This window comes from Panthera tigris, chromosome C1 (genome assembly GCF_018350195.1).
Source record: "Panthera tigris isolate Pti1 chromosome C1, P.tigris_Pti1_mat1.1, whole genome shotgun sequence".
In the NCBI taxonomy this organism is placed as follows: domain Eukaryota; kingdom Metazoa; phylum Chordata; class Mammalia; order Carnivora; family Felidae; genus Panthera; species Panthera tigris.
The window spans coordinates 4,518,464-4,531,372 of NC_056667.1; the positions used below are offsets into that span (position 1 = coordinate 4,518,464).

Sequence of the window (12,909 nt, forward strand, 5' to 3'; positions counted from 1 at the left end):
GCTAAACAGAATTACGGGAAATGACTGGAAAAATATATTGTTGTATTTCACTTTTAATATTATTAACTAGTTCCTGTATGCCTATATAAAGTTTTTTAGTTGTAAGGCATTTAAATTTATTGAATGACAGTAAATTTCCTAGGGATTTATGCCTGGAGGAGAATTGGAGATTACTTAATTCTCCTTGATTTAGAAAACCGATGATATTAAGTAACTTACCCAAGGTCACACAATTAGAAAGTAGCAGAACTGGGTCAGAATTCTGGACTCTTGATTTGGAGTTCAGTTTATACCATTTAGTATCAGAATAAGTTATTTTAACTATGACTTTCTGGAGCAAATTCAGTCTTTAGTATTTTAATGTATTGCTCCTAGTACCTGGTTATGCATTGCACTCTTTGGATATTGGGGCTTCCATTTTGCATTAAAAAAACAAAAAACAAAAAACAGAAACCAGACTGGGTAATTTGAAACTTTGACCTAAATGTGCCAGAATGGGCAAGAAATTTTGAGCCAGGCGAAGAGACTTTTGTTACGGGAATGAAACAAGAAATGATCTGTGAATGAATGAATGAATGAATGAATGAATGAAATAATACATAAAGGAAATGATCTCTTCTATAAAGTATCCGGGAGACTGATTATCAGATAGTCAGACATACCGTCTTGTCTGAAAGTAATGAACTTTTCTATCACTGATTTAGAAGAGTTACTTTTTGATGAAAGACATTAATTAAATAGATATGTATATGTAAATCAAGTTAATTAAGATGGTATGTTTCCAGATTTAGGCTAGAAGGACCAGCCTCTGTATTTACCTAGGTAGCTAACTGTAGCTTAGAGTGTTTATGTTGATAAGATTTGTAATTTGCTTTTGAAAGGATAAGTCTCATTTGTATTCAAGGGGATGAAGTAGTATTAGTTTATGAATAAAATAGTCATATTTTATTCTAATTCCTCTTCCCTAAAACACTTAAAACTTTTTCAACTGGTTAGTAGAAGTTTTCAGGGTTTTGTGAGGTTAACTCCTTTTGCAATTTGGATGTACTTCATGGAAACCTGGTGGGAGAACCTTTAAAAGTAATGTTCTGGTTATGGGCAGCTGCTGGGATATTCCCTGTTCTTCGCTTGTCACGGAGCAAAAGCTCGATCTTACGTTAGAGCCTCTTGACCAGATTCCTGCTGCCACCTATCTGATCAGTGTGTAAATGAGCGTTGCTAACCAAGAGGGATGGTGCTCTTGGTCTCACGGTGACCAAACTAAGCTGCCATTTCTGACCTTGCCAGTATACTTAAAAGGAGATTTTCTCTATTATTTTCTCTGAATCTATTGTTTTCTTCTTTATAGATGATCATGGGAACAGCAATAGTAGTCATGTAAAAATCTTTTTACCGAAAAAGCTGCTTGAATGTCTGCCGAAATGTTCAAGTTTACCCAAAGAGAGGCACCGTTGGAACACTAATGAGGTAGATAAATTTCTATTTTTAGGGGTATAATTATATTAAGGGCACAATTGTTAGGTCATTTTGCATAGTACTACTTTTTATTAGCTTTAAAATCAAAATACTGAACTAGGAAGTTGTAAATGAGAAGACTATTTTTTCTGGATTTAACAGAAACCAACATGTTTCTTGAACGGTCTCTAATCTGCTTGGCTTGTGTTGAAAAATATAACGTGCACGCTGACTTACTAAGTAAGGTAGCACGAGCTACTGTGTTTGTGTTTTCTTGCATTTTGGCGGCTTTTGCATTTGGTGGTTAACTCTGCTTGCATCTCAGTTAAACACTAGTTCTTATGTCGTCATGAGTTAATAAAGATACAGCCCCAGTGTTCCATAGAACATGCAGTGTCTTGACAATGTGAAGTTTCTGTGGGAAGGGCAGGTTTCTTATTAGCAAAACAGCTCCCAGTCCTCTGTGATGAAGGGTTTGCATGGAGAATTAATGGGTTTACCTTAATGATAGGAATTCTTATTGAGAACGGAGGCCGTATGGTAGATTGTATATTTGGCATCCAATTAGAAGATTTGGTAAAGGAGAATGAATGAAAGGATCTTCTCGGATGAGGTTTCTTTTTTTTGGTGAATCTTGTCTGGGAGTCTTGATATTAGGCATGGATCCCTTTGTCATCTTTCTTATTTTGAAATCCGAGTATTTCAATTTAGGTAGGGTAATACCCATTCATTGTTACTGGATGAGAGCTGGGTATGTGTCCATCAGTTTGGGAATTCTATTCCTTTGATTCAGATGGCTGTGATTACTCGTTTTCCAACCTTGTTCTAAGTCAGGTTGTGTTGCTGGTTCGGCGTTCACTTCCAAGTTAAGTTAAATACGCACCCTCTGTATTGGGCTCTCGGTTTTGTTAAAAGACATAAGACAAATAGTGCTGCCTGTTTACCTTATTTTTGCAAGATTATTTTGCTCTAACTTCTTGACCTAGAGTGCTTTTAGTTTTGAGTTTTAAGAGGTTCTGTGGGTGAGAGTCTCTCTACTTACTCCAGTTGACAGATTTAAATACTCGCTAGACCCTCATAGCTTTGTTTCCTTGTCTCCACTGATGTTAAATTTCTTTTGAGGTACGTATATTTTGATTATTTGCATAAATTATATTTCCCCCTTAGACAGAATACTGTTACCTTGACAAACATTAGCCAGTTTAGAGGCCTGTTGTTTTAACCAGTCATTGATTAACTATTGTAAACGTGAAAACGAAGTAAATATGCTGAAAATTAGTCTTAATCATAGATCATTACTCTCTAAACAAAATAGTATGATTTGGGAACTGTTCAGTAGGTCATAACTAGGTCATGAATTATTTAAAACCTCAGTATGTTTCTTAGTTTTCCCTGCAACATGGATCTGCTACCATGCCATTATACATTATCTCCAGTTTATTTAGAAATGAAATAAAACATGTAATCGGTATGTATTTCTTCCATATTACGTTTTACGTGAAATTGGCAATTTATTTTTAATTACGTTTTGAAATTATATTTGAAACCAGAGCCAGCAAGTGCTTAATTAAAATTCGTGGTCTTAAGGGTCTTCTGAAGGTGGAGTCACGGTAGTCGAAGCCCACTTGGTAGACTGGATCTGTGCACAGGCCTTCACTTTCATGTTTATTTACCTCCGGTGGTTGACACATTCCACTCGACTCTTACTTCAGATCCGTTATAAAATACCTAACAAACAATTTTTGTCGAGGATGAGCTTAAAAGGAAAATACAGAGCTCTTCTGTATTTCCTTCTAGGACGCCGGCCCCCATTGCTCCTCGGAGACCACAGTGTTGTGAAAGTCCGCGTCTAGTGGGGAGACCATGGTCCCCTCTCTGGCGAAACATACACCTGGGGGCTCTGAGACCCGTGGATGGTTCACGCACGCTGTCACTGCTGCTGAAAACACCAGTGAACAAAGCGTGGTCCCAAGGGTGGCTGGAGGCAGCAGGGGTGGCTCAGCCCACAGGGGTCAAGGCGCGCACTCTCTTCCCTCGTGACCCATTGTTCTCTCAGTTCTGTGTCAGCTCAACACCGACAAACACTCTTACGAGAGAACGGACTTTAAAGGTTGGCCCATATTTCATTTCAATGCAGAGGACATTGGCTTTCTTTCTTGTTTATTTTTGGCTTTGGGAAAAATAGGGGAATCTTGGAGTGACAGCTGAAGTCTTAGGAGTCCTTGATTCTGCAGTGTTATGTGGGGATGGTAACCTGCCTTTTTTTTTTTTTTTTTTAACTGGCTTGGCTGATAGGAACAAAACAGTCAGTACTTGTGTTAAAGCACTTCCTTCTTTGATTTAGCTGGGTACTGGCATTTCCCCATGCTCTTCAGCCTGCCAGCCTGCACGCTGACACTGGACCCGATGGAGGTGTACTTTGTGGACTTGACTCTCATTGGGGCTGTAGGCCCTGTGTACGGCAGGGGCACGCTTATTCAGAATTGCCCGTGGGGCCTCTCGAGTCGCTCACAAAGTGTAGCCATCCTGCCATTAGCAGGGGCCCGTTTCCCTCTGGGGTTGGAATAGGTTGCTGTGTTTTGGTGGAGGGCTCCGTGAAGAAGCTTGTATTTAGGAGTGGTATTGTACAAAAACTGCTTTAGATCCCCCTTGCCTGGGATGAAGCGCCCCCACTGGGAGAGGCTGGAGGGAGGGAGAGTGGCGGAGAGCATGGCCGATCCCTGTTTTCTAAGTCCCTGCGCGGCCCGTGTGCACGGCAGCCTGGTGGCCAGAGTTGCCTGTACCAGGTGTCTCTGTCGCCCGCGCTTGCTCTCTGCTGGGTGTGTGCAGTGCACGTCCTGGGCGTGATGGGACTCCTCCGTATGTTTGAGAGATTCCTTTACTCACGTCGGTGTTGCAATATTGGTGATTATTTGAGCAAACCCAACTTCTGTACTGTGTGCTGTGTATTTGTTGCGAGAGGGAGAGTAAGGTTGTGCCCATTCAGATGTTGCCATTTATCGAGCCTGTGTTTCCTTGCTGGTGGCTGGCACCGTGTGTATTTATTTCTAAGCCGTATAATAACATTACAAGATATGCAGTATTTCCTTTTACCGTTGAGGGTATGTTGGTAAAAAGTGGTTGACTAATTTGGTCAAGATAGCACACTTGCAAGGGCCCATCTCTCTCCGAGCTTAATTTCTTGTATATTGTTTACTAATTCTAGTAGGAATGTTCATTCTATTGTGTGTTGTCTTGGCTTTTAATCAAAGACCCATAACTCTTAACCACATTAGTGTACTTGGCAAATCCATTCTGTAATTTACTTTTGGAGTAAAAAGAGTTAACATAGGATTCATCTTGTGGGTTCATGTGCAAATATTTGTGAAGTGAAAGTCACTAAAAAGGAAGACTACCAGAAGGTAGGGAGGTCCAACTAAGCTACTTTAACCTTTCTTACTGCATTGGAATAGGTAAAAGCTCCTGCCCTTCTTGAATGTTACTTGCAATTGCAAAACAAATGTTGTGTCTAAAAACAAATCAGTTTTGGACTATGCTTTCTCAGCCACACACACCCTTTGCTCAGGTTCTTGCAGGTGACAGAGGAGGGATGATGATGATGATGATGATGATGATGATGATGATGATGGTGGTGGCAGTAATTATGGCAACCAGCATTGAGCCAGCATCTATCGTGTGCGAGGCACTGGTGGGTCCTTGATGTGAATAATCGCATTTACTCCTTGAATTCATCCTGTGAGGCAGGTTATGTGGTTATCCTTATGGTATCGATGAGGAGATTTGAGCCACAGAGATGTTAAGTAATGTGCCCAAGAGTGGTGGACTTGGGAATTTAACCTTGCAGCCTGCTTTCAGAGCCTGTTCTGTCTACAGTTGGGTCCCAAAGAATAATTTCAAATAGACTTTCTCAAGATCTTGCGAGCTGTTTAGTGACTTCTAATATCTTCTTGTTTTATAAAATTGTTTGGCTTCTTTCTTTACTTACATCTTTAAGTATTATATATAAACTCAGTGTGTGTTTGTATGAAGTTTTTTTTTTTTTTTTTTTTTTTTAAATAGCACCCCTTTCCTAGGGAAGTAGTTTTGATTCTTAATGAATATTAATATGTAGGCTCCGGATAATGGAAAAAAATATTAGAAGTAGAAATTTTGAATCTGTGTGTAACTTGAGGGTTAGGTTTGATTTTTATATCCAGGGCAGGAGAGAAGGAATGCATTTAAACAGAGCAAATTTGTTAAAGAACCAGCTCTTTTTTCGTAATCAGTTTTGGTATTCACATCTTCATTAGGTGCGCTATTATAAGGTTTCTACATTTTAAGTTAATATTTTTAAGGCCCAGAGCCAGAAATAATTATGCTAATGTAACTTTCTGATTGCACAAATGACTATTCGTAATTACACATATTAGTACTCTGTGTATGTTGTCCAGACTGAAATTTCTTTTGTTTAGTCATTAATTAGCTGTTTGACTTAAAATATAACTACTGCATCCCCCCCCCCCCCCCCCCCCCCCGCCTCCCGTCGCTGGATCTGGATTTCAGATGGCATTCTTCCAAAGCCAAACTAATGCCACACCAACAAACCTTTTATAATGAGAATGTTCTCCTTAAATGTTCAAACCGCTTTTGCTTGCTACTATTTTTGAACTATTAATGCTCTTTCTTTTGTTTTTCCTCTAATGCAGAGTTTCTCTAGAGTAAGCAAAGTAGAGTTCTAGTTTGTACTGATCTTAAAGTTGCATCGAAGGTTTTTTAGTTGGTGGTAGCTTCAGAGATCTTCATATAAAATGCGTCTTCTTTAATCCTAAAATGTCTGTAGAGAGCCTATAGCTACAGACTGGTGCATTCTAACTCAGGCCAAGGAACCTGAGGGTCCCTTTATAGGGAGAGAATGACACTTTTAAGTCCTGAGTATTTTTTGTTTCCTTCAATTTTTTATATTCAGGTCAGGAAAATGGGCTTTAAGACTGAGGTTTATGATCTTCTACTTCATTTCAGTTGTTTTGTTTTAATTAGAAGCCACCTTTTCAAAATTCCTTTGCTCATTTTTTTTGTGTTCGCATATATTCTTGAGTATTTTTTGTATTTTAATTTTTCTTTTGTATACCTTATAGAATCATACATTTAGGGCTGTAATTTTTGCAATGATTGGTTTTCCTAGTGAATATATATGTTGTCTTTTTGAAACATAGATCCACATTTTGGGGGGGGGGGGGATCATTGAGCACCCTTCAGACTTCCATGATGGGAGCTCAAAGGAAAAGCATTAGCTTAGGAAAGTGAGTGAGGTATTGATCGATCAGAAAGCTAGTTGACCTGAGCTTGGCCTTTGTTTTGTGTAGCTTTTGGCTGCGAGAACAGTTCAGATGTTCTCAGGTTATTCTCTGAGGCCAGGCAGGGCCCTCCTGGTTAATATGCAGATAGGCAAGTGCAGATGTGACCATGACAGAGAGTGAAGTTTTAAGAGGGAAGCCATTGAATTTTGAATACAATGTATGGCATCAGATGTCAAATTAAATGTGACAATTTTGTAGCAGTTGGGCTAACTATAATTCCTCTGTTTAACTTAGTAGTATGAGGTGAGATGAATGGATACCAGAATCCAAATGAGCGTGCAAATCAGACAGCCTGTATCAGTTTAGCATTGGGAGTAGCAGAGGGAGGTTGGATGTACTGAAATGCTGGGGGCAGATGTCCTTCCACATCGGTGGGGCACGACAGGTGAGGAGAGGTCAAAGCAGGCGGGTTTGGCTCTGAGGAACGGCAGGAGAAGCAGCTCTTCCATGCAGAGAGTTAGAGTAATGTTCATGATATTTGGACAAGATGTTAAAGAAGTTTTTTTTAAAGGAAGGAAATTCCTGCAGACCTACCTTAGTTTTCATCCAAATGATTTTTATTATATAATATGATTTCAAAATGTAGCATTTAGGAGAATACTTGGCTCATAGTCTGTACAATAAATATTTGTTGAATGAATGAAATGGGTAGAAACGCAAAAAACTCAGTATAAATTTGTGAACTCTTGGAGTTCTTATGCAGATACAAAACTCACATATATACATATGTGTGTATATATATACGTATATATATATATATATATACGTATATATATACATATGTACACACACACACACAAAGTCTCTTGCAACATGAATGTAAGAGTGAGTGTTCTCAGGCAGGGTCTTTTGAATTTGGCACGTGGCACTATCATGTGCCCTGCAGTGACCCCATCCCTCTCTCCGTTGAACTATTTAGAAACTGATTTTTGCTCAGCAAGCATTTCTAGAAGTCTCTTGTTAGGCCTTGGTACAAATACATGATTTAGTCTGAAGTTCACTTCTGCTTTTTCTCATTAGCCTGAGAACATCTTAAATGGCTACCCAGGCAGTTGTAATCATAGACCACGAACTTGAGCAGTGGATCTGTGTGGTAGAAAGATTTTTTTTTTTTTAATGTTTTATTTATTTTTGAGACAGAGAGAGACAGAGCATGAGCAGGGGAGGGGCAGAGAGAGGAGGAAACACAGAATCTGAAGCAGGCTCCAGGCTCTGAACTGTCAGCACAGAGCCCGACGCGGGACTTGAACTCGCAAACCGCGAGATCATGACCTGAGCCAAAGTCGGATGCTTAACCGACTGAGCCACCCAGGCGCCCCGAGATTTTTTTGGTAATGTTTCTTAATTTATTTTTGAGACAGAGAGAGACAAAGCGTGAGCAGGGGAGGGGCAGAGAGAGAGCGAGACACAGAATCGGAAGCAGGCTCCAGGCTCTGAGCTGTCAGCACAGAGCCCGATGTGGGGCTTGAACTCACAAACCGCGAGATCATGACTTTGAGCCGAAGTCGGACGCTTAACCGACTGAGCCACCCAGGCGCCCCAGAAAAATTGGTTTTTAGGTTTTATTTTTTTCAGGTTATATTAAATTAAGATGTGGAATGAAAACTTTCGTAGTGAACTCAAGGACCACTGATACCTGGAAAGGGTACAGAACTGACAGTCAGGAACTGGTTCTATCTAGTCTAGTCTTGACTCTGCCACCTGTCAGCTGAGTGCTGGGTGAGCCACCTGCTTGGCCTCTATTCAGTCTGCACGAACGTGCTAAGTCACCTTCTAGGATATGTTGCAAGCCCAGTTCTCCAGTTTTGGAGGCTCAGTCACTGTTGCTTTCAGAGTTGTTTGGGAGTGGAGGACGTTTAAGGCAGGCTTGGGTCCAGCTGGGGTATGTGTTTATTTATTTTTTACTGTTAATCATCCTTTATTTTTAAAACATATGGTTCAGTGACTTTTACTTTTTTAACTTATTTTTTAAAATGTTTTGGGGCACCTGGGTGGCTCAGTTGGTTGGGTGTCCGGCTTCAGCTCGGGTCATGATCTCACAGTCTGTGAGTTCGAGCCCCGTGTCGGGCTCTGTGCTGACGGCTCGGAGCCTGGAGCCTGCTGTGGATTCTGTGTCTCCCTCTCTGTCTGCCCCTCCCCTGCTCATGCTCTGTCTCTCTCTGTCTCAAAAATGAATAAAAAAACAAACAAACAAAAAAAACATTTAAAATGTTTTTATTTATTTTGAGAGGGAGAATGTGCACTTACGCACACACGTGCATGCACGCAAGCTGGGGAGGGGCAGAGAGAGGGAGAGAGAGGGAATGCCAAGCAGGTTCTGCGCTGTCAGCACAGAGACCAACACGGGGCTCCATCTCACAAACCCTGAGATCATGACCTGAGGCGAAATCAAGAGCCGGACACTTAACTGACTGAGCCACCCAGGCGCCCTGGTTCAGAGGTTTTTAGTATAGTATATACACAGTTGTGCAACAGTCACCACCATGTAATTCTGTAACATTTTCATCACCCCAACAGCTTAGGGGTTTTCCATCTCCCTGGACTTAGTGGAGTCGCACCCTCAAGGTTCTTCTTTGGTATCTCCTCCCAAGCTTTGATACCTGTCTGGCACTGGAGCTGAAATTTGAATAGATTGTCCTTTTGCACAGGTCTTAACACAGAGCTGTTTCCTGAGATTGTTTTTAAAATGTTCAAGTACCAGTGAGGATCCAGTTGGGGCCATGTTTTTCTGAGGGAAGAAGAGGGCTTGAGTAGAGTTTTCAGTTGCATTGAAACTCTGTATACTCTGTGCACTCCCAGCAGTGGGTCTCATGGGGATAAACTGCCCGGCGCTATGTAGTAACGGTGGGAGACTTTGGTGGTGATGACTTCCCATAAGGGAAGCTGAGTCCTGCTGGAAAACCAGCTGAGATGGAAAAAGGAAGGATACATGGAGAGGTGGGCATTCTTTTTAGCTCCGTGGTATTCAAGCTGAGCTGGCATCAGAATCACCTGGGGGGCTTGTTAAAAACACAGATTGCTTGGCTCCACCCCCAGTTTCTGCTCCAGTAGGTTCGGGGTGGGGCTTAAGAATGTGCATTTCTAACAAGTTCCGGGTAGAAACTTAACCTAGATGAAGAATCTCAGCCCCCTAGAAGTGTATTCTGATTAATTTCACTTGCCTTGAGTCCCAGCTCTGCTGCCCTTATACCACTCAGATATATTTTGGTGTACTTTGGCTTCATGGGATACAATTGAGCTTTCTAGAATCTTTTTCTCTTGTACCTAGAAGTAAGAGAATGCAGTTTGTGTTTTGGTATTTATCTAAAGCGTCTGTTAATATCTTCCTGTATAACATAGGAAGCCCTTTTGAAGTACAGCTGGTCAGGGGGCCCTGAGGGGCTCCGTCGGTTAAGCATCTGACTTTCGGTTAAGCATCTGACTTTGGCTCAGGTCATGACCTCGTGGTTCGTGGGTTCGAGCCCTGTACCGGGCTCTGTGTTGGTGGTATGGAGCCTACTTGGGATTCTCTGTCTCCCCCACTCTCTCTCTGCCCCTTCCCCACTTGCACTCTCTCTCAAAATAAACAAATAAACTAAAAAAAAAAAAAAAAAAAGTACGGGTGGCCGTAGGAGTTATGTGGAGGCATATTCTAATTTTTGTGACCTTGTTCTGAAGAGGTAGCTTGAAGGATCATCTCCACTCTCTTTCTTTCCCATCTCCATTTGGCCCAAATAGCTGGAAACAGCAGATCCCTAAAGCTGAATCTCATAACACCTACTTACCTACCTGTCTGTCCACCTTCCAGTCTTTTTAATACTACCTACCAAATGTTTCTAATGATAAATTCTGTATTCTTGGTGATTATGAAGTTCTGTTGAAGATTTTAAGAGAAGTTCCTAAAATATAACCTAAGTTTTCCAATTTTAATGCTTTTAGAAAGCTGGAAAAAAAGGAAAAAGAAAAAAACACACAAAGAAATCCTTTCTAGATGGCTGAGAAACCACAGATGGGCTGGGGTGGATGTGATGAAGATACATTTGTGTTTGGGAGAGTGTTTTCTCTGTAGGGGAGAGTATTATGGGCAGGATGTGTGGATTTCTTGAGGCTTTCTCATATGCTTTTGTGCTTGTGTGTTCTCTGGTCTGGTGAAGGGTGTAGAGTTGAAATAAATGTGAAACTCAACCAACCTGTTGTTTATACCTGGGGAGAAAGGAGGAGAGGGGAAAGGGGCTGCGACTCTGGGGAGTTGGGCAGGACTGAGCAGGGGTGCGTGTGCACATCTAGGTGGAATTCTGAGTTCTTAACCTTGAGTTCATTCTTTTTGGATTCCCAAGGAGTTTCTGGGGAAAAAAAGAGAAGGTTCCATGTCCAAGAAAACAGGAAGCTGAGAGGTAGCTTGACCTGGTCTAGAAAGTAGAGCCTCTTGTGCTTGAAGTCAGAGGGAGCTTATGATGGAGGGCATGGCCACCAGAGATGTTGCAACAGGAGCCCTTGAACCCAGGCCACCCATTCTACCTTTTCTGTTATGAAAAAAAAATGTTTTTAAATTAAGGTTTAAATTTTTTTAGAGCAGTTTCAGGTTCATAGCAGATTGAGAGGAAGGCACAGGGAGTTTTCTCATGTAACAACCCCTGCCCGCAAACATGAATAGCCTCCCCAACTACCAGTGCCCCTCACCAGAGTGGTACCTCTCTTACAACTGACATACCATCATCACCCAGAGTCCCTCGTTCCCATTATGGTGCACTCTTGGTGTGAAAATGTCATTTCATGGCTTGGTAGCTCATTTCTTTTTAGTGATGACTAATATTCCACTGTCTGGATGGACCATGGTTTGTCTGTTGATGTACTAAAGGCCATCTTAGTTGCTTCTAAGTTTTGGCAATTGTGAATAAAGCTGGTATAAACATCCGCAGGGTTTTGTGTGGACATAAGTTTTCAACTCCTTGGAGTGTGCTGGCTGGGTCCTATGGTAAGAGTATGATTAGTTTTATGAGAGACTGTCAAACTGTCTTCCAAAGTGCCTGTCCTGTTGGCATTCCCAGCAACACTGAGAGCTCCTGTTGTTCTTTGTCTTTCCGGCATTTGGTGGTGTTGGTGTTCTGGATTTCGGCTGTTTTAATAGGTGTGTAAAGGTGTCTCCTTGTTTTAATTTGCATTTCCCTGATGACTGATACATGGAGCATCTTGTCATATGCTTGTTTGTCATCTATATCTCTTCTTTGGTCTGTTAAAATCTTTAGCCCATTTTTTAATCAGGTTGTTTGCTTTCTTACTGTTGAGTGTTACGAATTCTCTGTATATTTTGGAGAGTTATCCTTTATGAGATGTGCTTTTGCAAATATTTTCTCCCAGTCGTTCTCTTGACTTTGTCTTTCACAGGACAAAGATTTCAATTTTTTTTAAGTCCAGCTTAACAGTTACTTCTTTCATGGGTCCTGGTGGATCGTGCCTTTGGTGTAGTAACGCTATGCCCAAGGGCATCAAGGTTTTCTCCTGTGTTATTTTCTAGGGGTTTTATAGTTTTGCATTTCACATTTAGGTCTGGAATCACTTTACTTGATTTTTTGTGAAGGATGTATGATCTAGATTCTTTTTTTTTTGCATGTGGATGTCCAGTTCCAACACCATTTGCCTTTTTAAAAAATTATTTATCTTTTATTTTTTTATTTTTAATTTAAATTCGTGTTAGTTAACATAGTGTAGTATTGGTTTCAGGAGTAGAATTAATGATTCATCTCTTACATATGACACCCAGTGCTCATCCCAATAAGTGCTCTCCTAATATGTAGCCCACCTCCACCCCCCCCCCTTTCCTCCGTCGACCCTCAGTTTGTCTCTGTAATTAAGAGCCTCTTTGGTTTGCCTCCCTCTCTTTTTTATCTTACTTTGTTTTTCCTTCCCTTCCCCTATGTTCATCTGTTTTGTTCCTTAAATTCCACCTACGAGCCAACACCATTTGTTGAAAAGACTATCTTTGCTCCATTGTATTGCTTTTGCTCTTTTGTCAAAGATGAGTTGACTGTATTCATGTGGGTCTGTTTCTGGGTTCTCTGTTTACATTGATTTGTCTATTTTGGCAATACCACACTGTTTTTTGTGTTTTTTTTTTTTTTAAGTTTGTTTATTTTGAGAG

The 12,909-nt window shown here is 40.9% G+C and overlaps 1 protein-coding gene across 6 annotated transcripts in view; it reads left to right on the plus strand.

Moving 5' to 3' along the window:
• The window catches only part of CAMTA1 (calmodulin binding transcription activator 1), an 848,343-nt gene that overhangs the window by 32,728 nt on the left and 802,706 nt on the right, over positions 1-12,909 (plus strand). For all 6 annotated transcript variants that reach the window (XM_042994232.1, XM_042994235.1, XM_042994238.1 and 3 more), the window contains one exon: positions 1,349-1,467. In XM_042994232.1, coding sequence (XP_042850166.1) covers positions 1,349-1,467 — 119 coding nt within the window. The remainder of the gene's footprint in view (positions 1-1,348; positions 1,468-12,909) is intronic.